Raw genomic sequence first — 27,832 nt, 5'->3', positions numbered from 1 at the left:
CATCTAGGGTGCAAAATTTAAAGAGTTCCTCACTTGCAGGGTTTTGCAAGTGCAAGATCAGCGCTTAGACAACCCTGAGAATAGGGGTCTCCTTAAATGTGGCTCCCTTGCCTCACTCTAGTTCCTGTTTTATTCTAGATTCCATTTTGGAGATGGGAGGAAGAAGACCCATGGGTGGGGTCTTTCAGGGCCAGATTCTCTGATGCCAGCCCCTTCTCTCTGCAGGCCCCCTACTCACACCACCTTTTCCTGCATGAGGGCTGGCCACTCTGTCTGCGGAATGAGGTTGTGGTCCACCTGGCACCCCTCAATCCCCTCTTATTGCGCCAGGGTGACTTCTACCTCCAAGTTGAACCCCAGGAGGAGCAGTCCGTCTGCATCGTGATCAAGTGCCTTTCCTTGGACCTCCGCACAGTGGACAAGAAACCTATTCCTGAGTCATCCTACCCTATACTTTTCACCCAAGAATGGCTGGAGGCCATCAATAGCGACTTTGAGGGAAGTCCCCTACACAGCTGCCTGGTAGCTTCAGAAAATGGGATTTCCCTCATGCCTTGGACCAAGATAACCAGGCCAGAGTTTGTGGATGACAAACCCCAAGCAGTGAATGTCCTCTCCCCACTCTGGGGGTCCCTTCAATTAGAGGCACTCAATTTGAGCAGCCCCCAAGAGCTGCACCAGGCCAGGTCCCCAGGCAGCCAGGAGTTTCTTGCCCAGAGTTTGGCCAAGGGTATGGGCAGAACTAACGGGAACAAGTATCCAGGACTCATCAAAGTGGAGCAAGCCAGGTCTGGAGAGGTGGCCTTCAAGATAGATGATGTAGTCCTGGAGGGAGACTATGTGGCTCTTCTGGACTTTTCACAAGAGAGCAGTGGAGGGTCTCCTAGTAGAGAGGCAGAGACTTCCAGTGAGTGTTCTTATGCGGCACTGGAGGAGCTATCCCAAACCAAGGAAACCCCTCTTTCTCAAAGGAAGCTGCCTCCCTCAGGGGCCAATGGGGGATCTTTCTTGGAAAAATGGACATGTGCGAAGTCAGCAGGCTCAAAGGAGGAACCCTGCATTTTGGGCTTGAGGAGAAAGGTCAACCATGAAGCTCCCATTCCTGACTCAGAACGTCCCCCTCAAGAACCCTACCTCGAAGTCCTGGAGAACCCACTGGACTGTGCCTCTGGCCTCAGGGCAGGTGTCTCAGAAGAGCCAGCTGGCTCCAGAAGCCAGGGATCTCTGGGAAACCCAGAGAATATGTCCCAGCTCAGGCCAGGACCAAGACAAGCTTCCTCTCCCCGCCTGTCCCCTGTTTCTGCTCCAGCCCGTGAAACAAAGATGGAGGATAGGACCACACAGGGACATGGGAGACTGCCCAAGCATATGACCAGCCCTAGCCGAAGCGCCTCCTCTTCGGGGTCCCCCACTCCTGGACCCAAGTTCTCATTCTTGAAAGGGCAGAGGCTATCTCCTACATCTCCTGAGAGAGTCTCGCTCCAGCACGACCAGCCCTGGAAAGTCCTGTGCTCTCTCTACTCTCCCAAATCCAACCGAGCCAAGCCATTGGGGAAAGGTAAGGCACTCACTCCCTTGGCTGAACAAGGAAACTATTCCCCTGGATGTGATCTGGTTACAAGGTGGTTCTGGTTGTAAGGGACAGACACCCACCTAGGTCAGCTTTATTTAGGGGTTTAGTGCACAGGGTGGCATGTTAAGGGGATTGAAGTCTCCTGGGTCTGGAATTTAGCAAGTCTCTGTGATTTTGTCAAGACTGCCTTTAGTCACTGCCTTTGGTCACTACCCAGCTTTGTCATGTATGACTGTGTGACCTTGATCAAGTACCTAACCTCTCTTAGTCCAGGTTTCTCTACCTGCGAAATAGGGATCCTATCTACCTCACAAAGTCGTTTTCAAAGAGATACCAGAAGAGCTTAGCACAATGCCTGGCACACAGTAGGAGATCAATAGTTATCAACTATTATTATTATCCAGAGGATGAAAGAGAAAACATTTTCCCATTGAAAACTCAATCTTTTGCTAACAGTTTTCTTTGTTGTTGTTTTCGCTCAGCTGAAACAACCCAGACCAAAACATCTTGCCTGGCCACTGACTCAGACCCACTGACTGGTGCAAAGGGTGGTTTCCCAGAAGCTTCTGTGCGCCTTCCAGAAAGAGGCCCCACCCTGGACGAGGCACCCCTAGGGCCTGAGCCCAGGATTGGGGCTCTGAGTGTTGAGATCTGCCACTCCAGGATAGCATGCCTGCCAGGTCCTGGGGGATTGTAGGGGAAGGTGGAGGGAGAGTGGAGGGGTAGGGAGGGGGTGAGTGGGGGTTATCTGAGCCTTCTCAGATGCTGGTGGGTGCAGAGGAGGCAGAGAAAGCCCTGGAGGCCTGGGTTCTGGATCAAGACTCCCTCAGCCTTAGTTTCCTCATCTGTCCAAGGAAGGAGTTGGATTAAATAAAAGCTATATCTAGGTATCCATCCATCCATCCAGAATTTGGTGAGGCAGCCAAGGTGTGTGTCTTAGGTCAGCTTCCCTAGAAGCAGAGCCTACAAAATGGATTCTTGGGAAAATTATTTATTCAGGGAGTGCTCTCAGGAGAAAGGTGTGAAGGCAGCCAGACAGGACAGGGAAGGAGCTGAGCAAGGAGCTGCTCTCAGCTGAAGGCCTGCTTCACCCTGATCCCACAAAGAGCTCTGGAGTATGAATGACACCACAGAGTTGGCTCCACCTTAAGGCACAGACGCCAGCCTTTGTGTCTGTCAGCTGTTACCTGAGGACTGATCCTACAGTTTCCTTGCTTTTTCCAGTTTCTAGTGGCCACCTGCATTCCTTGGCTTGTATTATCTTTCTGCATCTTCAAAGCCAGCAATGTTGCATCTCTCTGACCCTCCTTCCACCTTGACATCTTTGTCCGACTGGCCAAAGCCTGGAAAAGTTCTCCGTTCAGGGGGTCACTGTGAGTCAGAACCTACTCGACTGGATGGCAACTGGGGTTTTTTGGCCTATTAAGGAGTCATGTGATCAGATTGAGCCCACCTGGGTAATCCAAAAGACTCTCCCCATCTGCAGATTCCCTTCTCCCGGGTAAGGTAACATGGTCACAGGTTCTGGGGTCTAGGGTGTGGACATGTGTGGGGCCATTCCTCTGCCTACCTCAGGCACAAAAGCCTTCAGAGAGGGCTTCTGGGACTTTTCACTGAAAACCTCTAAGGCAGGAGACAGTGAACTGGGCCCCAGGGTTGAGACCTCACTGTGAGCTCATGGTTGCTCTATAACATACCTTTGAAATATTTTCTTGTCTTTAAAATGTATTCCATCTAGGAATAGATTCATAATTGTTTCAATATGAAAATGCTTCAATTTGCTTGCCAGCTAAATTACCATTTCCCCCCAAATTGGGAGTGAATATAAAGTCACAGGAAGATGCAAAAAGTTTTTCTGTGGTTTTGGGTGCCCCCCACCCACCACCTTCCAACTTGCTGTCCCCACTTCCATCTGAGACTCCTAACCCAATTTGAACAGCACGGCTTCAAGCCAGGGGTCTGAAGTGCTAATGATGATATTTCTGGCACCCACTGTTGGGTGAGGATGGCATTTGAGGCAAAGGGATCACCCAGCTAATGGCAAATCAGGGGCAGTTGCCGGTCACTCTAGTGGACTCAACCAGCATTTATGTCCTCAGCCAGCACCGCTGACCTTTCAGTTAGCAGCTGAGTGCTTAACCATTGCTCCAGGGCACCTCTCTCTCTCTCTCTTTCCCTTCTTCCCTCTCTCCCCACCTCTCTCCCTCTCTCTCTTTCTTTCTCTCTGTCTGTATATAAACCCAGTGCCGTTGAGTCGATTCTGACTCTTAGTGACCCTATAGGACAGAGTAGAACCGCCCCTTAGAGTTTCCAAGGAGCACCTGGCGGATTCAAACTGCCAACCCTTTGGTTAGCAGCCATAGCACTTAACCACTGTGCCACCAGGGTTTCCCTGTCTACATATAGAAATAAGAAATAGACACACATAAATCCCCGAATGGTGCAAACAGTTAACACACTCAATTGTTAATCAAAAGGCTGGAGGCTCAAGTCTACCCAGAGGCATCTCGGAAGAAAGGCCCGGCAACCTACTTCTGAAAAATCAGTCATAGAAAACACTATGACGCATGGTTCTGCTCTGATACACATGGGGTTGCCCCCGCATGCGTGTGACACACACAGTTATAAACTAAAGATTTTTAAAAATTATGTCAAATTTTAAAACCTATGTGAAAGGAAGAATCTTCCAGGTAGCTTGACCCCTGTGTAAGGCTGTGCTTATGAAGATGGTCAAGTTTGTCTGAGTGTTCATGGGCTGTGAAGGGCCTTGCACACTGAAGAGGGTTGTGCCCAAGTGGGGTGGATGGTGGTTGTTGCAGGGCAGCCCGGGGGGAGGTGGCTCTGGGTGATTCCGAGCCCGGGATGCAGGACAGGCCAGTTCCCGGAGGCCTGGGCTTCTTTCTCCCTGCTGATGCCCCCACCCCCGCCCAGGCAGACGGGCTATGCTGACTCCTTGTGCCTCGGTCTCACGGCCCCTGTGGGGAGTGTGGGGGCACCCAGCCCAGATTTCTGGGAACAGGAAACAGCCTGTGGAGAATCCATGGCTGAAAGACTGCAAGAATAAATAGTAAGCTGGCGACCACGGGGCTGTACACTCCCACGGCGTGAGCTGAGGACAGAGGCCATGACTGTAACAACTGCTGTTTGTTGAGTCCTTGCTGTGTGTTAAGTGCTTCTCAGAGCTGTCCCATTTAATCCTCAAAATAACCTAATAAGCTCAGTATTTTTATTCACCTTATTTGACAGATGAGGAAACTGAGGCTCAGAGATGCACTGACTTGCCCAAGGGCACACAGCGAGTCAGTACAGATCCAGGACTTGAACCCCTGTCTGTGTGGCCCCAAAAGTCATTCCATGAGCTTTGCCTCCCAGGATGCCTGGTACAGAGGATCCAGAGGAAGGAGAGGCGACCTCTGCATGGAGGAAGGGTTCAGGAAAGACTTCTCTGAGAGAGTGGTCTTAAAGGATGAATAAGAGTTCAGAGTTCCCAGGAGGAGAAGGAGAGAAAGGGCATTTCAGGCAAGGGACAATATGAGCAACGGCCTGGAGACCACAGAGCAGATTCACATAGAGAATTCTGCAAAGTTCTCACGGAGCGTGTGTGTCCTCTCTCCTCCAGGTGGTCGTGACAGGTCAGGGCGCCCCCTGCTTCTGGTGTCAACCTATGAGGGGACCTGGGAGGCGCCGTGGTGCTCAGTCTCAGAGGTCACCAAGTTGCTCTCCTACCTGTGCACTGTCCCCAGGTAAGGGGCTGGGCCACCCTGGCAACTCCACCCCTACCTCAACCCTATCAGCCCAGAGTCCTGGACCAGGCACCGAGTGGAATGACACCATGTCCTTCCATCCAGTCGTCTGCTCACAGAGCCACTCCGAGGCCAGGTGCTGGGAACACAGTGGGGAAAGGGACATTTGTCGAGGATTCCCAGGCAGGTGAGGGCAAGGAGGACGAACAGTTGGCAAGAAGCAAACCAAGGACCAGCAGTTTTCAGGAGTGTTCTTGTGGTACAGAAAACAGAGGAACGTTGTAGACCAGTGGTTCTCAAACTCAAGTATTAGAATCACCAGGGAGGTGTGTTAAAACAGGGCTGGACCGCACCCCCAGGCTTTCTGATTCAGTAGGTCTGGGGTGGGGGCCTGAGGGCCTGAGAATTTGCATTGGTAACAAGTCTCCAAAGGAGCTGTGGTAGCGCAGAGGCTAAGCACTAGGCTGCTAACCAAACAGTGGGCAGTTGGAACCCACTAACTGCTCCAAGGGAGGAAGATGTGGCAATCTGCTTCTGTAAAGATTACAAAAAAAAAAAAAATTGCCTTGGAGTCAATTCTGACTCTTAGCAACCCCACAGGACAGAGTAGAACTCCCCTATAAGGTTTCAGAGGCTGTAATCTTTATGGGGGCAAGAGTTTTTCCCAGAGTGGCTGGTGGGTCCAAACTGCCGACCCTTCGGTTAGCAGCCAAACGCATAACCACCGCACCACCGGGGCTTTCCATAAAGATTACAGCCTTGGGAACCCCATGGGGCAGCTATAGTCTATTCTATAGGGTCACTATGAGTGGGAATCAACTCGACAGCAACAGGTAATGAGTAACAAGTTTCCAGGTGATGCTGTTGCCTCTGGTCTGGGATGGACACTTTGAGAACCACTGTTTTAGAGTAAGAAGGATAGGATGGCTAATCTCAGTTGGGAAATCAGGGAAGTCTTCCCTGAGGAGGTGAAAATTGAGCTGGTATCTGAATTAAAAATGTTTGTTGAATAAATGAAGGAAATGAATGAGTGAATGAATAAGTGAGTGGAGAAGTGAGTGATGAGTGACCTATACTGATTTCTAACACCCTCTGCCTCCACCATCACCACCACCCCTACCCCGACCACCCACACTTAATGTTGGACTGGCTGAGGGAGAGGCACCATCCTTGTGTCTGAGTCCCAGCCCCAGCCAGGGCAGTCTCAGAGGAGGCATTTGCTCGGGGTGGTGGCTATAGTCTCCAACCCAACCTAGAGGCTGTGCTGCTAGGGGTAGGGGTGAAGGGTCCGACGAAACCCTTTGGAAGCTTCCACATGTACCCGACCTTCCACCAGCCCCACGGGAGCCATCACTGCCACCTGCTGGCCACTGAGATTTCTCTCCCTCCTATGCAAGGTATCTTAGCCATCTAGTGCTGCTATAACAGAAATATCACGACTGGATGGCTTTAACAAAAAAGTTTATTCTCTCTCACAGTCCAGTAGGCTAGAAGTCTGAATTCAGGCTCCAAGGGAAGGCTTTCTCTCTCTGTCCGCTCTGGAGGAAGGTCAGTCTTCCCTTGGTCTGGGAGCATCTCAGCGCAGGAACCTCAGGTCCAAAGGAAGTGCTCTGCTCCTGACGCTGCTTTCTTGGTGGTATGAGGTCCCCTGTCTCTCTGCTCACTTCTCTCTTTCATATATCAAAAGAGATTGGCTTAAAACACTATCTACTCTTGTAGACCTCAACTGCCACTAATCCATTCCATCACATCATAGTGATAGGATTTACAACACATAGGGAAATCACATCAGATCACAAATTGGTAGACAATCATACAATCATATGAGGGAATCATGACCTAGCCAAGCTGACAGCTATTTTGGGGGGAAACAATTCAATCCATGACACAAGGTGAGTGGCTTTTCTGGGCTGATGGGGGCATGGGGCCCTCTTTTCTGAACTGAGAAGTGGTCAGAGTGGTAGACAGAGCCCTGGAATTCCACCAACTTGCTATGAGACCTTGGGGGCAGTCACTTTCCTTCTCTGAGGCACACCTGAAAAAAGGGATGGCTTCATAGGAGGGCTCTGCGGACTCAGTGGGGTCACAAGTGTGTGTGTGGTGGGGGGTGATGCGAGGAGTGTGCAATGCCTTGTAAACCATGGAGTGCAATGTACATGAGGCTCTTGTGTGCTGGGCTTGTTTTTCCAGTCATGCTTTGAACAAACATTGCTTGGCACCTGCTCTGGGCCCAGCTTTATGCTGGTTGATGCCCGGGATCCAGAGAGACATGTGGGACCCTGCCTTCCAGGCTGGTGATGGAGATGGATCCAGAAACAAATCAGTATTCCAGCAGAGGCAGCCAGGAGTGGAACATCAAGTCAAAGACCTCCTCCCACTGTCTGCCACTTCACCTCTCTGTGCCTCAGTTTCCCCTTCTAGGACAATAATAACAATAGACACTTAGATCCCTCTTACATAAATGAGGAATCCCTGGGTGACACCGATGGCTAAGCGCCCAGCTACTAACTGAAAGGTTGGCGGTTCAAATCTACCCAGAGTCACCTCGGAAGAAAGGCTGGTAGTCTAATTCCAAAAGATCACAGGCATTGAAAATCCTATGGCGCACAGTTCTACTCTGAAAGACATGGGGTACTTTTGAGTCAGAATCGACTCAACAACAACTGGTTTGGTTTCGGGTTTTATACAAATGAATTCAGTCCGTCCTCACCACAGCCCTTGGGTGAGGTGGGACCAGCAAGGCGGGTACCCTGATTGTCCTCATTTTACAAATGGGGAAGTTGACTCTCAGAGAGATGAAATAATTTGCTCAGATCACCAGATACTAATGGCAATGCCACAGCTTCACCATCACCACCCCTCCCCGCACTCTCTGAGCCGCTTCTGGTTTTGTCTATGACATGGTGATTAGAAGGCTTGAAGGCAGTTGGGGGTTATTTTCCAAACCTACCTGATCATCGGAATGGCCAAAGGCACTTGTGACCACACAGACTTCCCGGCCCCACCCCAGACCTGCTGGCCAGATATCCAGGGGAAGGGGTGGGGGTCAGGGAGATGGCATTTAAGAAGTTCTAAAAAAAAAAAAAATAACTGGGCCAATTTGAGACTTCTTAAGGTAATCACGGAAAACGGCCCAAGTGAGCTCAGTGCGCTGTGGCTGAGGTGTTTTGGCTGCAGGAAGGGTGTTCTGGCCGCAAGTAGCAGAAATTCCAATTCAAAATGTTTTAGCTGGTAAGGAAATTTATATCCTGTATCTCTGCCTCAAGGAGCCCTGGTGGCGCAGAGGCTAAGCACTCGGCCGCTAACCAAAAGGTCTGCAGTTTGAATCCACCAGCAGCTCTGTGAGAGAAAAGACCTGAAAATCTGCTCCCGTAAAGATCATAGCGTAGGAAACCCTATGGGGCAGCTCCGCTCTGTTCTGTAAGGGTCGCTATCAGTCGCAATCGACTCTACCACACACAGCAACATCTCTGCCCTACATCTTTATAACAACTTTTTAAAGGAGACAATACGTTTCCCAGAAGTCTCCCAGCAAACTTCCCTTCACATCTTATTGGCCAGAACCATGTCACATGACCACATCTAACCCAATCGTTGACCAGCGGATTTAGGCCACCACTGTTAGCCTCAACCAATTAGAAACCGGCTCCCAGGGGACGTGGCTATATTGAAGGGGTTAAGTTCTTAGACAAAATAAATGCTCTGCCCACTTTGTGTGAATGAATGCCAGGTGACCCACCCACCGCAACAGGGACAGGTGGCTATAGTTTATGCTTACTAGGGCTGTAAGTTGCTGTGCAAGGTACTATGGAAACCAAGGATAGAGCTGTGGACTCTGCCTGGAGAAGAATCATGGAGGGCTTCCTGAAAGGGGCGGGCACTGGAACTTGGTCTTGCAAGATGAAGAGTTCACCAATAAATCAAGGTTCTCTGGCAGCCAGTCTCCTTCACTTTCTCCTAAGCCCTTGCCCTGGAGAGCCCCAGTTCACCCAACAAGACTGCCAATTCTGTTTGCCACCCACAGGTCTGAAGCTAAAACCAAGGGGCTGACGGTTGTGATTGATGCCAGGAAACAGCCCCCACACCCAAGTCTGGTCAGTGCTCTGCAGGCCACCCAGGTGAGTGGGGCAGGGTAGGGGGAAGCTTCAACCTAACAAATCTTAAGGGCCACAGGGGTCTCCTGACATTCATGAGTCCAGGGGCTCAGAGCTGGAACCAGGATCCCCAGAAACCTGGTCAATACCTAGCTGGAACTCTTAGCTGCAGCTAACAGAAAACTGAGTCCAAACAGACTTAAAGACAAAGGGGGTTCATTGGTTCAGGTAACTGGACAGCCCAAGATTAAACTAGATTCAGGTATGGCTTGATCCAGAGGCTCAAATATTGTCACCAGACCCTGGTTCCTCTCTCTCCATTTCTGGCCCTGTTCCCCTAGGAGGTTGCTATTCTCAGCCAGACCCCTACTTGGTGACAGTGTGGCCAGCAGAAGTTCCAGGTTTAAGTCTAGCAGGAAAGAGTGTGAGATTCTTTTCCCAGAGGAACCAGCAAAAGTTTCTTGTGTCTCATTCACTGTGATTTCTATCCTTCAATCGATCCCTGTGGCCCAGGGAATGCAACATACTCATTGGCTTGACTTAGGTCACATGAACCTCAGGAACTGAGAATGGGGGAGGCCAGAGATTCCTACAAAGCTATTATGGGCAGCAGAGTCAATGGAGGGTTGGCATATGCTTGCCTGGTGGCCTGACCTCCTCACTTTATGGATGGAGGAACTGAGGTGCAGGGGGAGGAAGCTTGTAACATAGCTTGGACCCACTGCTCTCTTGCCTTCAATGATTCACCCTCCAAACATGTCACTCAAAGGGCCCAGCCATGGAGAACCCCACTCTGCCCCTTTGGCCCATTTGCCTGTTTCTTAGAAGGAAAGGAGGAGGAAATCAAGGGGTTGGGAGGCTCAGTGAAGGCTTGGTCAGAGCAACTCAGAAATGGTTCTCCCTGGCAGGTGTTGGTCCCAGCCTCCATCCAGGCTCTGCTCTTCCTGGGGGAGAAGGAGGCTGCTGTCCAGCTGGAGACATTACCTGGCGTCCAGGTGAGGTGTGGGATGAAGGGCAACATCCACAGCTGAGGAGAGGGGTTATTGGGCTTGAGCTGAGGGGGATGGAGAATTTCAGAATTCATGAGCTAAAAGAGGCCTTCAAATAATCAAGTAGGAGTCAATAAATGCAAGGCCTGGGTCAACCACAGAATGATTTCTCCCTGACAGTCCTCATCAACTCCTTCCTGGTGGGCATTCCCATGAAACTGAGAGTTACACATGGCATGAAGCCTATTTCGCAAGATTCATCTGGTCAAGTGCCCCCACTCCCTTTCTTTTCAGTTGGGGAAACTGAAGCCCAAGGCCACACAGCAAGCTAGAGGCCTTTTCCACACTGCACGCCCTGCTTTTCCTGTATTTCTCTCCCTAATTAATACAGATGCTGAGTAGATTCCGAACTTTGCAGGCAAGAGCCCTGCAGCTGCCATTAATTGGTGCCATACACCACAGTAATGGCATGGGCACCCGGCCCTCTGCCCTGCATCGGGAGCTGATTTAAAAGGTCTCCTTCCTTTGGTTAGTAAAGAGGCACATGGTGAGCTAGAGAAGTGCTTCTCAAACTTTAATGTGCCTACCAGTCACGTCGGGGAGCTCATTACAGTGCAAGTTCTGAATAGGGCCTGGGATTCTGCATTTCTAACAGGCTCTAGGCTCTCGGTGATGCTGACGCTGCAGGTCCATGGATCACATTTGGAGTAGCAGGGATTGAAAAACCCACAGATTCCACTCAATCTCAAGCTTGGGTACTGGAGCTGTTCTCAGCATGAATCTCAAACTTCACTGCCTTCAAGAGGCAGTCACTCAGTCTGTGTCTCAGGGGATGCTGTTAGGATTTAGTGACCTCTCCTATCAGCCCCAAGAAAGAGACAGCACTTTGGTGGGTCACCAGAGGACAGCACAAGAATTGCAAAGAGGTTTCATCACAAGGGCCAGCTTCAATCAACTTGGATTACCTGGAGAGCTGTTCTGAGTAAGAGCCCAGCTCAGAGGGAACAAGTGCTGTAATTGATTAATGATGTCTGCCTTGGGTACAGGCCAGGAGAGCAGCAGTATGAGTGCTGTTTATTTGACATTCCTTAACCAGGGTCTGGCTCTGAATTTTTATTTGTCAGGGCTTCCAGAAAAACTAGGTTGCCCAGAAACCAACTCTTAAAGCTAAGGGCTGGCCTCAGCTGTGGGGTGAAACGGTGCTAGGGCAGGGATCTAGGCAGGACCTTCTAAATGTCTGTCCTCACACTGAGTCTCCAAGCTCTCCTGACTCACCTCTTCTGTCTGCAGGTGGAGGTGTTTACCTCACTGCAGGCCCTCAGCCACCATGTGGACCCCAGCCAGCTGCCCACAGCCCTGGGAGGCCCCTTCCCCTACTGCCACAGCGAGTGGGTGCAGTTTTTCCAGGTGTCTATCATTGTTTTCTGGGTATCATCACAGCCTTTAACCCCTGACGCTTACCCCTTCTCTTTCTCCCTTCACTATCCTGCCCTGTGGACCCACTGACTCTGTTGAGTTCAAAACCAAACAGTCATTCAACAAACATTTATAATGAGGATTCAGAGTAGAGTGATTAAGAGCTCAGGTTCTGAGGCCAGACTGCCCAGGTTCCAATCTCAGGTCTGCTGTGTGACCATGGGCAAGTTACTTTCTCTGAGCCCTGGTTTCCTCATCTGCACAATGAGGTAATACTAGTACCTCCTTATGAGGTTGCTGTGAGGATTAATTGAGTTAATGCGGGTAAAGAGTTTAGCAGTGTCTGGCACATGCATGCTAAGAGCTGTGTTGATGTTAATGGAAAATAAATTTCCAGGCATCTGCTCTGTGGACTCACACAACTCAGGGAGCTCAGGGTCTGGTGGGAGGTATGTTCCCTCCTGGATGAGGGAGGAAATAAGGAAACTGCCAGCTCAGAGCTCCTTCCCTACGTGATCTCCATCCCTCCTCCCTGCAGCCCTGCGAGGGGGCATTTCATGCTCAGTTTAATACCCAAGGACAGACAGGATGGGGGTGACTTGCACAATAGCTCGCGGAGGATTACAGGCTTAAACCAGGCTGAGCCCAGTGTCCATCTGCCCCCCCAGGACTGTTTCTACACCAGGGGTGCCCAACCTCAGCACTATGCACATTCTGGGCCAGATGAGTCTTTTGTGTGGGAGGCTGTCTTGTGATTGTGGCATGTTTAACAGCATCCTTGGTCTCTACCCACTCTATGTCAGCAGCGCCCCCAAGCTGTGACAACCAGAAATGACATTTGACATGGCCAAATGCCCCCCGACCCCGTAGAGAACCACTGTCCTGAAACTTGGTGGTTTGTCGATTGGCTTTTTGCCTAGATGTTCTTCTTTTTTAAATTGTGCCAGTTTTGAATAGGCAGTATTTCCCAAAGTCAAATGGTACAAAAATGTTATAGTGAAAAATCTCCTTTCCTTCTTGTCCCCCAACCCTCCATGTCCCCTCTCTGGAGGCATCCAGTTAATCTAGTGGCTTTTGAATGATATTTTAGCTTCACAGCCCTTCCTTCCAATGAGATCTTGCCTATAGACCTAGAACATAAAGCTGATAGTGATGGTGACCAACACTATGTGCTGGGCACTTGTCTTAGTTATCTAGTGCTGCTGTAACAGAAATTCCACAAGGGATGGCTTTAACAAAGAGAAGGTCATTATCTCACAGCCTAGTAGGCTAAAAGTCCAAATTCAGGGCGTCAGCTCCAGGGGAAGGCTTTTTCTCTCTGTTGGCTCTGAAGGAAAGTCCTTCTCATCAATCTTCCCCTGGACTAGGAGCTTCTTTGCACAGGAACTGTGGGTCCAAAGGACACGCTCTGCTCCCAGCACTGCTTTCTTGGCGGTATGAGGTCCCCCACTCTCTGCTTGCTTCCCTTTCCTTTTATCTCTTATAAGATCAAAGATGGTACAGGCCACACCCCAGGGAAGCCCCCTTTACATTGGATCAGGAATGTGACTTGAGCAAGGGTGTTACGTCCCACCCTAATCCTCTTTAACCACAGGCAGAGATTATGATTTATAGCATATAGGAAAATCACAAAATGAGGGACAACCACACAGTACTGAAAATCATGGCCTAACCAAGTTGACACATATTTTGGAGGGATACAATTCAATCCATGACAGCACTGTTCTAAGTGCTTTATACAAATTAACCCATCTAATCCTCACATGACCCTATAAGACAGGAACTACTATGGTTCCTATTTTACAGAGGAGGAAGAGGAGGCGCAGAGAGGTTAAGTTACTTTCCTGAGGTCTCACAGCTAGGAAGTAGTGGAGCTAGGCCGAAGTGGGACCCAGCCAAGGATGTCCCCTAACTCTGCTCTATCACCCCCTTCTTTCCCCTCTCCCAAGGTGTCCTTGGTGACCTGGGAGCAGCTCCGGCCTGTCTTCTTCCTCCCTCTCCCATTCCCAACACCAGTGGTTCTATGGCAGCAACAGTATTACCTGGGAATTTGCTAGAAACACAGGTTCTCAGTTCCTACCCCAGAAGTACTAAATCAGACACTCGGTGGTGGGACCCAGCAAGCTGTGTGTTAACCAGCTCGCCAGGTGATTCTGATGCAGCGGAAGTTTGAGAACCCCTGCTTAACACCTCCCTTGTGTCCTCCTGGGGTGGGGGGGGATCCTCCCACTAGTCCAGGCTGACACCCCCTCTCTGGCCCTCTGTCCTACAGAAGCTGGACACTTTCCTTGCTGACCTCCGCCAGGCTTCCTCCCTGCTACAGGCTTCCATAGAGGAGTTCGAGAAGTGTGATGCCCCTGGGGGTGTGCAGGTGAGTCTGGAGCATAGGGCGTGGACATCACACCACACCCTAGACTCCATGGACCAAGGGCTCATGAAGGGGACATCCAGAGTGGCCATCGTCTTCCCTGTTTTCCATTCATTCATTCAATTAATATTTATTGGGTCCCACATTGGAAATCCAGCCTCAGGCAATTAGACTTGTTTCTGTCCTCATGGGGCTCACAGTGCAGTGGCAGAGGCAGTCATTTAAAAATTAAACAAGGAAATGAATATATAATTGCAAATTGTGCCATGAAAGTAAGATTGAGAATAACGGGGGAGGGAATTCAGTTCAGATGGCCAAGGAGGGCTGTAACATGTAAGTTGGGGCTGAAGGACAAGAAGGAGGCTGCCACAGCAATAGGCAGAGGGCAAACATGTGCAAACTTGTACAAAGGCCCTGAGGCAGGTTTATGCTTGGCGTGTTCAGGAATAGCAAGGAGACAAGTGTGGAGCAGACCAAAGGGGGCGGGAGAGAAGGAGAGAACAGAAAAGTTGTCAGGGGCGGTAGTAAGTAGTGGGTTGGATTTGATTCTAAACCAGCAGGGAAGCCACTGGAGGGAGGGCTTCAAGCAGGGGAATAACAAGACCAGATTTGCCCTTTGAGATCCTGCCACCTGTTGTGTGGTGAGTAGACTGTAGGGGGAGCCAGAGAGCAGCAGGGAGGTCAGTGAAGAGGTCAGTGAGCAAGAAATGATGAAGCTTGGACCACAGAAGTTGCCATGGTGATGCGAGGGCGGTGTGGCTTGAGGAGATGTTTTAGAGATAGCAAGAACAGAGTTTCTGGAGGCTTTGAATGCCAAACTGGGGGTTTGAACTGGGTGTGGGGAGCCCTGGAGGGTGTTGAAGGAGAGTGGGGAATGGGCCTCAGGCTACCTCCTCACCCTGGCAGGAGGCTGCCAGGTGCCTGAGCAAGTCCAAGGAGCTGATGGAGGCTGTGCTGAGGGACCCGGGCCTGCTGGGCCTCCAGCAAAAGGGCGGAGCCACCCTGGCCAGGCTACGGCAACAGGCCAGCAGGCTGGACTTCAACCCTGACGTCAGGTATGGACACCTGGGCATCTCCTCCCCCACCCCACCCTCACCCTGTTCTTCAGGGTGCTCAGGGCTGGGGCCACCCTGCCAAAGGGACACACAGGGTGGTCCCTGGGGATGCCCAGGATTGGGGCGTTTGCAGGGCATGTCTCCCTGACAGAGGCCTGGTCACAGGCCCTGCTGGGGCCTGGTCAAGTTCTTTGTACCTTCTCTGCTGCCCCCGCTTCAGTTCGGCCATCTTCAGCCAGGAGCAGGCCTCGAGGACAGCTCCTGCCCACTTCTGGTCACCCCTATGTACCAAGCACTTTCTCTGACTCATATAGGGGGCCAGGCCCTTCCAAGCCCCAGCTCATTTATTCCTCACAAGAGCCCTGTGAGGCCAACTGGCATTGTCATGGCTTGGCTGAGGGGTAACTGAGGTGCAGTGAAGTGGAATAACAGCTAGGCAATGGCTGAGCGGGGATTTGAAGCCAGCCCATCTGAGCACTTAACCCTCAGGCTGTCTTGCTTCCTCAGTGCTTCTCAGCCAGGCTGGGGGAAGTTCATGGTGTGTGGGGGGGGGGGGATGGGGGGGTGGCCTCGGAGCCACAGAATAAATAATTTACATTCCTAGAAAATACCTGCTTTTTTAAATTTAGGGGATGGGAGAAAAACAGTAATTAAACCGGTGAGTAATTGGAACTATTTTAACTTCTATTAAAACAAATCCTGTTATTCATATTCAGGAATCAAGGGGAAGTTTGCTGAAGCTTTTAAGAACAATTCGTTCATTTAATCAACACCTAAATAGCACTTAGGATGGGTAATGCTAATGTCCCTGGCTGACAAAAGCAGTTCAGTGCTCTACTACTAACGTAGATGCTGGAGGCTCCAGTCTATCCAGAGGCACCTTGGAAGAAAGGCCTGATAACCTGCTTCCAAAAGATCACAGGCTTGAAAACCCTACAGAGCACAGTTCTACTTTGCAACACATGGTGTTGCCATGAGTCAGAAACAACTTGATGGCAACAGTTTTTTTTTTTTTTTTAGTGTGGAACGCATTGTTCTCAGGGCTTTACAGATATTAACTTATTTAATTCCCACCCTTAAGGTAGATCCTAGCTTTATTTTCATTTTACAGGGGGGGAATCCTGAGGCTCAGTGAGAGGTTAAATTACTTGCCCAAAGTCAAACAGCTGGGATGGGCCAGAGCCATGACTTAAACCCAGGCAGCCTGATTCCAGAATCTTGAACACTCTGCCCTGAATTGTGTCCCCAGATTCAAGGGCAGGTTCACTCCGATGGGAGTTGGAGAGCAGTGGGTCCAGGTGCTGGGTGTGAGGTCGTCTCCCTTTAGCCTGGTGGGGTTAGTGCTGTCTTTCCCAGCATGCTCTGGCTTCACAGGCTTGGCTCAGGCCCCACCAGTCCACCTTAGGCCTCTTCAGACTCTTGGCTGCTGGCAGTTCCACCAGGGGGCGCTGTGTTCCCGCGTGAGCCATAACATCTGTATTCTGCAGAAGGTTCCCTGGAGCTCCTGCCCTCTTGTCCTCTTCTTCCCTTCTTCTGCCAGGCGGGCTGGCATTTTCCATCCTGTTCACACACCCCAGGCCTTTACCCCTTTCCTGGAAGAGTGGTGACCCTGATCAGATGGGGAGCTCCGACCAAATGGCAAGGCTCCCTTTAGGAAAGCAGACTTTCCAACTCCTCTTTTTCCTGAAGACAGTGGTGTGTGATCTGAGCAGCCTTGGGGAAGTCCCTAAATTCCTCCCTTCACCCAGTGTCATTACGCCAGAAATCCCCTTTCAACACTCCTTCCCTTATGTTTTGTTGGCTTTGGCCATTTCAAAAACCCTCTTGGAGAAGAAGCCCTGGACTGGGTTCTAATTTAGACTCTGCCATGTGTGAGAGTCACTTCCCCTCTCTAGACCTCAGTTTTCTCATCTGTAAAATGGAGGCCGAGATGGGGGGGCGTGTTACACCTACTCCACATCATTACAATAGAGACGACAAGCGCTAACAAACATCGTGCGCTTCCTGCATGCCAGGCACTATGTTAAGGGTTTTGTATGCAGGAGGGCTGGTTCTCAACCCTGGCTGCACCCTGGAACCCCGCAAGGAGCTTTAGAAAGCCCTCATATCCAGGTTGCACTCCCAGACAGTCTGACTTTGTTGGTCTGGGTGGGGGGTGGGCATCAAGATTTTGAAAACTCCCCGGAGTTTCTAATGTGCAGCCAGGGTTGGGAGCCAAGGCATGAGACCACTTAATCTGCACAACCACCCTATGAGATGGGCTCTGCTATTATCCCATTTTACAGATGAAAAAAACACAGAAAGATTGAGAAATTTGTACAAGGTTACATTCCTAGAAGGTAGCAGGGTTGGGATTTAAACCCAGATTTGACTCTATACCAAAGGGTTTTGTTGTTTGACAGGCAGGGAAGGGAGAGGGTCATTTCATTTCCTGCTGTGTCCTCTGGTCCTCCCAGTCCCATGGGAGGCCGAGGCGCAGAGAAGGATAGGGACCTCCCTGAGGTCACGCAGCAAGTCGGCAGCTGAAATACCCAGGCTGGAGCCCCAGAGGTGGGGCTAGTTGGGGTAGGGGGTGGTCTGTGCTTAACAGGAATACTGTAGGTGGTGGGGTCCTGTGTCTTCTCTCACCCTCCTCTGCCTCCCAGGAGCCACCTGGCTGAAGCTGCAGCCCTGTATGGCCTCGTGGATGAGCAGCTGCATGTCCTGGTCACTGTGTCCAATCACCTCCTGGGGAAGCTGGAGCTCCGAGTCCGCCTGGGCCGCCTGGAGGCCTCCATCCATCAGGTGAGTGGAAAGGCTGGTGGGCTGGGAGGAGCTATGGGAGGATCTGCCTGGCTGCCCTCCACAGGGACGGCACCCTCCAGCCAGGGGCTTTGCTCTGGTGCAAGGACACAGGGCTGTGATTCTACAAGGACCAGGCAGGCATCCTTGGGGTGTGGCACATGATGTGGCACTCAAAAGTACTTATTGGGTAAAGACATAGCCCCAAGAGCTGCACTTATTGAGCACTAACTGTGTACCAGGCTCTGGGTAGGAACCTTTGGATATATCAATGCTTTCTGACCTCGTCCCCTATCAGCGATGTGGGGACAGTGTTAAGATTTCACCCACCACATAGATGAGGAAACTGAGGCTGGGAGACATTACACCACCTGCCTAGTTGTACACCTGGGGGTCTGACCCTGCAGCCCACACTTGGCACCACTTGGTCCATCTGCTGGTGCTTAGAGCCAGCACTTCCCTTCGTGCCTGGGGCAGTGGAGCACAATGGTCACATGCGCATGGGCTCCAGAGCCCAACAGCCCAGGCTCCAACCCTGGCTCTACCACTTACTAGTGGTGTCACTCTAGAGAATTTATTTAACTATTCAGTGCCTCAGTTTCCTCATCTGTAAAATGGGAATGATACTAGTACCTGCCACATTGAGTTTTGTGAGGAAAAGTGATTTAATAGTGCTCTTTAAGACACCCCAGAAAAAGAAGGGGACATCTGGTCATGGAGTCAAGCACCATTTTATGCCCTTTGCTCCTCATTGAATCCTCATGTCTGCCCTCATTTTACCACTGAAGAAATTAAGCCCCAGGAAGGGAAATGACTTGCCCAGTTCACACAGCGAGTTTTTGGCAGGCTCATGCACGTTCCACTATAGCAGGAAGCTTTCCCTCCAGTGTCCTTTGCACACCCTCAGGGATGGGCAGCTCATCACCCCCGAGCCAGTTCCTTTTATGATTGAGCAGCACTGAATGATTAGAGTAAGCTGAAATTTGCCACCCTGTGACTGCATTCAGGCAAGTGTGCACTGAGTGCCTGCTGTGTGCAGGAACCGGGCCAGCTCCTGAATGACCAAGGACAAGAAGACCTCAGCCTCCACGCCTCCGAGGAAGTCAGGGAGCTGGGCGAGGGGACATCTCCCCAGCAGCCCCTCATGTCCAAGCCTCCCTCCCCTGCCCCAGGTCAGCGACTGGATGGAGCAGGAAGGAAGCCGGTACCTGCAAGCACTGACCCCCAAGGATGGAAGCTTGGAGACAGTGGAGAAAACCCACGCAGAATTCGAGGAATTCTTCCTTCAGGCGGCAGTACGTTTCAAAAAGTTGTGTAGCAGGACTGGAGCGGATGGAGGGGGCATGGAGGCGGGTGGCGAGGGCGCGGCTGAGGGAAAGTCGTGGAAGTAAAAAAGGGCATGAAAACTTCCAGACGGGGAAGAAACCACCCTCCACCACAGAGGGTTCAGCTTAGATGTTCTCTCCTCCAGGAGGCCTTCCTGGACTGCCAAGTCCAAAGACTGCCTCTCTCAGAATACCCTAGAGAGTTTCTTAAAATACAGATTCCACTGCTCCACCCTGGACCTGGAGTCCCCGGTGGCACAAATGGTTAAGCACTCGACTAGTCAAAAGGTTGGCTTTTTTAATTCATCCAGCGGTGCCTCAGAAGAGAGGCCTGGTGATCTGTTTCTAAAAGGTCACAGCCTGGAAAGCCCTATGGAGCCCAGTTCTACTGTGCACACCTGGGGTTGCCATTAGTCAAATTAGCTCAACGGCGACCAATAGCCCCCTAGACCTACTAAGCCTCAGAGAGCGAGGGCAGGAACCTGTACCTTCGATGTGTTGGGCCCTGGGGCACGGGCTGATCAGCCTCTGTCTCAGCCCTCAGGGAACTCCCAGGCCAGTAGGGGAGACCGACCAACTAACCAGTTGCCATCAAGTCCGTTCCAACTCACGGCGACCCCACGTGTGTCACAGTAGAACCATGCTCCATAGAATTTTCAGTGGCTGATTTTCAGAAGTAGGCCTTTCTCTGAGCCACCCCTTGGTGGGCTCAAACCACCCAGGCGAGCGTGTGCTAAGCCCTGTGAGGTGGATACTCTTAGGGTCCCCATCTTACAGATGAGGACACTGAGGCTCAGCAACTCTCACCACTTAGAGCAGGGCAGTGGGAGGTTACTGACCTCGGGGGGAGGCCCAGCCTAGGCAGGAGTTCAGTGGACAACCTTCTCTACCATGCAGGCGCAGTACTGCCGTGGCCTCGAGCTGTCCAAACAGGCGGCCCAGCTGGGAGCTGTGGCTGGAGGGGCCGGCAAGGCGGGTGAAGCAGGGTTCCCAGAGATGGCGGCCTTCGCCACCACCCAGCGGGCCTTCCAGGCTAAGCTGACCCACTTCTACATGGCGGCCGAGCGGCAGCGCACAGACCTGGAGACACTGCTCCACCTACACCGCTTCTGCAAGAAGGTGAGCCCTGCACCCTTCCCCCACAGACGCCTGGTTGGGTGGGCTAGGAGTAGAGAAGGGCCTAGACTCAGCGCTAAGCTCTGTGCGTGATTCGTTCCTTTAACCCACAGCCCGGTGAGGGGGAAAGAACATTATCCACTCTTACCAGAAGGGAAAACAAGGCTTGAGAGATTATCACCCTTTTAAACCAGGTCCAGCTGACCCCTGACCCCAGCTTGTCCCACTACACCAGGCAGCCTCTCAGTGACCAAATGGTAGCTCTTGAAGGACCCTCACATATCACCTGCTTCTTATACTTGAGACTTAGAGTCAGGGCTGTGGGTGCCAGCATGGCTGTGTGACCTCAGCCACAGTCTGCACCGCTCTGGGCCTCAGCGGCTCATCAGCAATAACAATAATGGCGATTCTTATTGTGTGCCAAGCCCTGTTCTAGTCATTCTTCATATCGTTTCATTGTCATATTAACCCTATGAGGCAGGTACTGTTATTACCCCCATTTTACACACAAGGGAACACAGAGAGGTCAAGTAACTCATTCAAGGTCACACAGCCAGGAAGTGGCAGGGCTGAGACTCAAACTGAGACCATATGGCTCTGGTGCCAGCCTAACTGGGTAGGGAGAGAATTAAATTAAATTTAAATAACCCCCTGCCATGGGGCTTTGCTCAAATTTGGAATCATTATTTTTAACATCAATATTAGTAGTAGTGGTTATAGTAGTAGTAATGCCTGAAGGGTTAAGGGCATCTGGAAACGTCTTTCCCTTGCTCGCTAATTTCAGCCCATAACACCCTCTGTCCTAGCTTGGCTCAAACTTGGAATTATTATCATTAACACTGACTTTTTTTTTAATAATATTTTATTGAATTTTGGTGAAAGTGTACACAGCAAAGCAAGTTCCCATTTGACAATTTCTACATATATCGTTCAGTGATATTGATTATTCTTTTTTTGTATTATTGCACAAGGTTTATTTGTTTGTTTGTTTTTACAAAAGGAGAACAACTATAACAACAACACTAATCTACCGCGGCGGACATGGTCAGTGCCCCATCCGTGCTTCCTGAGATCTCAGTACCATTTTTGTTGTTGTTGTTGTTGAGAATAGATTCAGCAAAACATACATCAAACCAACCCCTTCTACATGGACAAGTCAGTGGCAGCTACAATTCGAGTCATGCAGCCATTCTTGCCCACCTTCTCTGAGTTGTTTCTCCCCTATTAACATAGTAAACTCACAGCCCCCTAAGGTTGCTATCTAACCTTCGAGCTGCTCTTGTCCATTTGATCCCATATAGATAGTACTTAAAACAGCATAATGCTCAAGGCAGACATTTTTTACTAGTTAAACTAAACTCTTGCTTGGCTTTAAGAAGACATCAGAGGAGATTTTTGGTTTCAGGTTTCAAGATTATCTCAGGGCAATCATTTCAGGGCTTAATCCGGCCCCCGTTGGCTCTAGAAAGTCTGGAATCTGTGAGAATTTGAAATTCTGTTATGTATTTTCTCCCTTTTGATCAGGATTCTTCTGTAGACTCTTTGATCAGAAATTTCAGTAATGGTAGCTGGGCACCATCCAGTTCTGATCTCATGGCAAAGGAGGCAGTCATTCATGGAGGCAATTAGCTGAACATTCCATTTCCTCCTACTCCTGACTCTCCTTCTTTCTCTGTTGCTCCAGGTGAATAGAATCCAATTGTTGTGCCTTGGGTGGCCGCTTCCAAGCTTTTAAGACCCCAGGCACTACACAACAAACTAGGAGGTAGAACAGAAGCACTAAACACGGATTTAGGCCAATTAACTGGGATGTCCCATGAAACTATGACCTTAAGCCTCCAAAACAAGGAACCAAATCCCATGAGTTTTTGATTGTACATAAGAAGGCTTAGCAGCTACTTTTGTTGTTGTTGTTGTAAATATATCTGTTACACACCTTTTGCCAGTCTTACAGGTTTACAACTGCAATTAAATAATCGGCTGTGCAACCCTACCCTTAATCAATGCAGTTGTTTCCAGCCTCCTGCCCTCCCACCTCTGGTAACCATCAGTAAACTTTGGTCTCTGTACATTTGCCTTTTCTTGTCTTTTCATACCAGTGAGGTCATACAGTATCTTTCCTTTTATGATTGACTTATTTCACTCAGCATACTGTCTTCAGGCGGCATCCGTATTGTAACATGCATCAGGATTTCATTTCTTCTATCGCATGTATGTACCACATTTTATTTATCCATTCATCTTTTGATGGGCATTTAGGTCATTTCCACCTTTTGGCTATTGTGAGTAGTGCTGCAATAGCCAAACATTGGTGTACAAGTCTCTGTTTAAGTCTCTGCTTTCAAGTCTTTTGGGTGTATACCTAGGAGTGGAATTGCTGGGTCATATGGTAGTTCTTGGAAACCCTGGCAGTGTAGTAGTTAAGTGCTACAGCTGCTAACCGAAAGGTCGGCAGTTTGAATCCACCAGGTGCTCCTTGGAAACTCTATGGGGCAGTTCTACTCTGTCCTATAGGAATGCTATGAGTCAGAATCAACTTGACAGCAATGGGTTTGGTTTGGTTTTTTGGTATGGGGTAGTTCTAGGAGGGACCAGCCCTTGGAGAAGAACATCATGCTTGGTAAAGTAGAGGGTCATCGAAAAAGAGGAAGACCATCAACGAGATGGATTGACAAAGTAATTGCAACAATGGGCTTAAGCATAACAACGATCAAGAGGATGGTGCAGGCATTTGCCATCTTTTTTTTTTTTTTTTAATCTTAGCCATCCTAGTGGGAGTGAAATGATATCTCATTGTGTTTTTTATTTGCATCTCTCTGATAGCTACTGATGCTGAGCATCTTTTCATGTGTTTAAGTGACCATTTGAACGTCCTCTTTGTCTAAGTCCTTTGTCCATTTTATGATTGGGTTATTTCTGTTTTTGTTGTTAAGTTGTTGAAGTTTTATCTATATTTTGGTTATTAGATTCTTATCGGATATATGATTTCTGAAGATATTCTCCTAGTCAATAGCTTGTCTTTTCACTTTGTCGGTAAAGTCTTTTGATGAACAAAGGTTTTTAATTTTTATGAGGTCCCGTTTATTTATTTTGTCTTTCGCTGTTTTTACTTTTGTTATTATATTAGATAATCCACTGTTAAAAGCTAGGCCTGACAGCTTTGCCCCTGTTTATTCTTCCAAGAATTTTGTGGTTTTAGTTTGCATACTTAGGTCCTTAATCCATTTTTAATTTGTTTTTACATATGGCGTGAGGCCTGGATCCTGTTTCGTTTTTCTGTGTGTGGAAATCCGGTTTTCCCGGCACCATTTATTAATAGTAGTAGTTGTAATAAAGCCTCAGGGTTAAGAGCGCCTGGAAGCTTCCTTCTTGCTCCCAGTTTCAGCCACTTTCCTCTCCGTTGATCTCACCTGGATGAACCAAGTTTGTCCCAGCCCTGAGGCCTTTGTATTTGCCGTTCCTTCAGCCTGGACTGCCGTTCCCTGCACTGGCTGGTTTCTTATCTTCCTTCAACTCTCAGCTCACATGTCCCCTCCTCAGACTGGTCCTTCCAACCCCTCCCCGCCAGAGAACCCACCCACTCCCCATTCTTTCCTGTCACCCTCTTTTTATCACTTTACGGTGCTCCTTGTGATTGGAAATTATCCTGTTGCTTCATCCCCTGCTTGTTTCTTGTCCGTCTCCCCTGTGAGGTGAGCTCCCTGAGGCAGGGGAGGCACAGCTGGTTCCTGGCTCTGTCCCCGTGTCCAGCGCAGAGTTGGCACATAGACCGTGCTCCGTCCAGGCTGTGGGTGACTGAGGAGGGGGTGCAGGGGGAGCGAGGAGTAGGCAGAAGAGGGGGACTGGGATGGCATGTGGGAAGGCTTAGAAAGCGAACAGTGGAAGGTGGCATCCCCCAGTGGAAGTCCCCTCTGCCAACCAGCCAGGCCAGGGCCTTTCTCCCCTCTGGCTCCAAATTTAATCCGTACAAGCGGTTCGGCAAAATTGTTTCTGAGGAGCCACCCATCTCTGGCCAGCTTGGCCTGGAAGGTCTAGTCACAGACAGACAGGACAGCCCAGCCCAGTGCTGGCCCAGCCCGGGTGGGGAGCGTGGGTGCCGTAGCTTTGACGCTGAATAACCGTAACATGACTGTGCCGCTAACGGAGATTTATGGAGCCCTTTCCCAGCCATGAGCTCTGTGTGCTTCCGTGAATATGAAGCCATTTATCTAAAGACAAGTTTCCTTAATCCACGGAAAGATGGTCTCCTCAGAGAAAATGGTTCTTCCAATCCCCACAGCCTAACAGTTTGCTGTCGGGTTCTAAATTAATGGAGAGAGAGATTATGTTTTTCACCAGTGGCTGAGATGAAGCTGGCTCCTTTGCAGTCTGCAGACATTTTGTGGGTGAATCAGGGACAGATGGAATCACAAAATGGGGACAGAGGAGTGTGGGGGCTGACTTCCTCCCTGTGTGACTGGAGGGTACGCCTCCTGCCTTCACCAGGTTCTCCTGCCAAAGGAGGTGCTTGGAAGATAGCATCTCGAAGGCCCAACAGATCTGAGTTCGAGTACTTACTGTGTGACCTGGGGCAAGTGGCTTCACCTCTCTGAGCCTCAGTTTCTTCCTCTGTAAGATAGGCTACTGGGACATAACATGTGCATGTCCTGGCACAGTTGGTGCCCAATAAACATTAGCCAGGCTCCCCGCTCAGCCTCACTCATAAAGGTAATACAGTTCCAGATTTCAAATTCTCAGCTCTCAAAAGGCTTTTCATGATCACCTAGTTCTACTTCCCATTTTACAGAGGGAAAAACTGAGTTCCAGAGAGGGGTAAGTCCTTGCTGGTGCTCATATCTATTAGAAGGTGCTGGAACATCCTGAGGGTACTGGGAAGAGAGGGGAACCATTGTTATCATTGCCATCAGAGCAAATCATGGCCAAGCTGAAGGAGATCCTAACATTAATTGGTCACTTATTATTAAGTCAGTCAGGCAATAATTGTCAAATTCCGTCTCTGCTCAGAGAGGCACATCATTGCCCTCATGGATCCCCAGCCTCAGCACCACTTCTCTCTCTCTCTTGTTCCCAGATGACATGGTTCCACATGGACTGTCAGGACCTGATGACCCAGCTCAGGCTGGGCAAGGCCCAAGGGGCCAGCCCTGGGGACCAGCGCCGCCTCCACCGCTACCTGCAGCGGCTGGCCTCTGAGTTCCCTGCTGAGAAGCTCACAGCCATGGAGCTGCAGGTGGCCTCCCTGAGCTGGGCAGACCTGGGCCAAGACCTGTGGGAGGAGGCCCGGGGCCGACATGAGGAGATCTGGACCCTCCTGAAGAAGGCGTTGGCTCACTGCCCCCGCCCAGCAACTCCCACTGTCCACTCGACACACCCAGAACTGGGAGGGGTAGCCGCCAAGGTCCAGGATCTGAGTGGAGACATCTCTTTCAGGCGATGGCAGGACCCACCCCTGCGGGACTCACTGGGTATGGAGCGTCTGCCAAAATCCTCTTGGCCTCTTCGGGCCACCAGAGGCAGGCAGTACAGAAATTTCCAGCCAGGCCTTCTGCCCCAGGAAGCCGGCCAGGCTGTAGACGCTAATGAATGCAAAGGCCCCCATGAGCCCCTGGATCCTGCCCCTGAGCATTCGCCTGCTACCCCCTTCTCACGACAGTGGCTCCCCAGGCAGCTGTGCCTGGGCCCTCTCAGCCAGGTCTCCCACCAAGCTGGGGGCAGCTTCTCCTCAGACGGAACAGACTCACAGACGTCTCTGGAGGACTCCCCTCAGACAAGTCCCCCTGCGTCCCTCTAGGTGGGAGTCCCCATGAATTGTGGCAGGCTCTGGGGGTAGGTGGGGTGGTACTCAGCTGCAGAGGAAGCTGGGGAGCCCTGGCCAATGCCATCAAGATGTGGCTGTTGAGTGCTGGCTGTATGTTTGGCCTGTGTTGGGATGGTGAGAACTGTGGCCCTCCTCCCAGCCCTAGGAAACCCAGAAAGATCTGATTCTCACACATTCACAAGCGTGAGGGTATGGGTCAGGACCGGGGTGCAATAAAGCACGAGGTTGACTGCACAACTCCCGTCTCACTGTGGAACGAGGAGGCGATACAGACCCTTCCACAGGTCTCATTTTATCAGGACAGATACCCACCTGGAGTTCAGGAAAGTACCCAAGCTTTCCCTTTGACAAGTGGGGCATGGTCGCCCTCCTACCGAATCTACCGGGTGGGGAGGTTTAGGGGTGGCTTTCTTTTTTCTTGTGTTACGGTTCCCATGGAAGAAGACTTTGGGACAAAGACTCAAGTGTAATTTATCTGGCAGGGTGCTCATTTCCCAGGGGCTACTGTAACAAAGTACCACCAATGGGTGCTTTATAAGAAGAAAAATTTGTTGTCTCACAGTCTCACAAATTTAATGTGTTGGCAGGGACATGCTCTCTCTGAAGGTTCTAGGGGAAGACCGTTTCTTATCTCTCTCCCGGCTTCTAGTAGCCCCAGGCATTCCTTGGCTTATAGCTGCAGCATAACCCCATTGTCACATGGTCCTATGATACCACTGTATTATATCAACACTGCTCAGATTGAACTAGGGCCCACTACTCCAGTATGACCTCATGTTAACTGAAGACATCTTCGAAAACCCTATTTCCAAACAAGGTCACTTCACAGGCACCAGGACTTCAACATAAACTTTGGGAGGACACAGTTCAACCCATAACACAATTCAACCCAGGGTCCTCTGGTCAGGGAGTGGGGGAGTGAATTTGGTCAGGGAAGGCAGCCTGTAAAGGGTGTGTTATCCGGCAAGTTACTACTGTGGGCAACTGGAGCTCAATCCCACTGGGAACTTCTGGGAGAGAGAGTAGAACGTGCCCCCGTTATCCCATCCAAGGGGCAAGGGAGCTGGGGTATTCATCCATCAACTCCCTTGAGTTATTGGTTGAGGGTGATTCCCAGGTGGAATTAATTCCCCAGCACTTCTGGACTCCAGACAAAGTAGGCTCCACTGGCCACAGAAAGGCCTCAACAGAGATGTACCTGCTGTAGCTGGCAGCCAGTTAGTGTGAGCCAAAGGGGTAAGGGTGGGCACTGACAGGACTTGCCGCTCTTCTCTGTTCTATCTTGCTTGGCCTCTCCAGTGGGTGTTGAGTCGTCATTTCCAGGTTCAAGGAACTTCACAAAATCTTATCCTTGCATTCAGGAGAGAGACATCTCCCCCTCCAATATCCTCTGTCTTGTTTCCCTCCCCACCATATCCTCAGACTCTGCTTCCCCACCCAGGCCCCCAACTCTCTTTAGGCACAGCCTTGGGCCACATGTCAGCAGGGTTCTGCTGATAGTTGGGCTGGGGGAGGGTGGGGAGATCCATCCTCATGCAGCAGGGGGTGGGGGAC

At 50.5% G+C, this 27,832-nt stretch overlaps 1 protein-coding gene across 1 annotated transcript in view; it reads left to right on the top strand.

Moving 5' to 3' along the window:
* Positions 1–26,832, top strand: part of KIAA1755 (KIAA1755 ortholog) — a gene marked incomplete at its 5' end in the record, with an annotated part of 30,452 nt that extends 3,620 nt beyond the window's left edge. The window contains 12 exons of the mRNA XM_023549862.2: positions 226–1,558; positions 2,056–2,253; positions 5,193–5,316; positions 9,341–9,434; positions 10,319–10,405; positions 11,690–11,806; positions 14,088–14,186; positions 15,090–15,238; positions 17,884–18,022; positions 19,192–19,314; positions 20,242–20,463; positions 25,532–26,832. Of these exons, the coding sequence (XP_023405630.1) occupies positions 226–1,558; positions 2,056–2,253; positions 5,193–5,316; positions 9,341–9,434; positions 10,319–10,405; positions 11,690–11,806; positions 14,088–14,186; positions 15,090–15,238; positions 17,884–18,022; positions 19,192–19,314; positions 20,242–20,463; positions 25,532–26,251 (3,405 nt within the window). The remainder of the gene's footprint in view (positions 1–225; positions 1,559–2,055; positions 2,254–5,192; positions 5,317–9,340; positions 9,435–10,318; positions 10,406–11,689; positions 11,807–14,087; positions 14,187–15,089; positions 15,239–17,883; positions 18,023–19,191; positions 19,315–20,241; positions 20,464–25,531) is intronic.
* Positions 26,833–27,832: the final 1,000 nt, after the last annotated feature.

The sequence above is a fragment of the Loxodonta africana genome, chromosome 24 (genome assembly GCF_030014295.1).
Source record: "Loxodonta africana isolate mLoxAfr1 chromosome 24, mLoxAfr1.hap2, whole genome shotgun sequence".
NCBI lineage: Eukaryota > Metazoa > Chordata > Mammalia > Proboscidea > Elephantidae > Loxodonta > Loxodonta africana.
The sequence above is the reverse complement of the archived record's forward strand: the minus strand, read 5'-3'. Positions and strand labels throughout refer to the sequence as shown.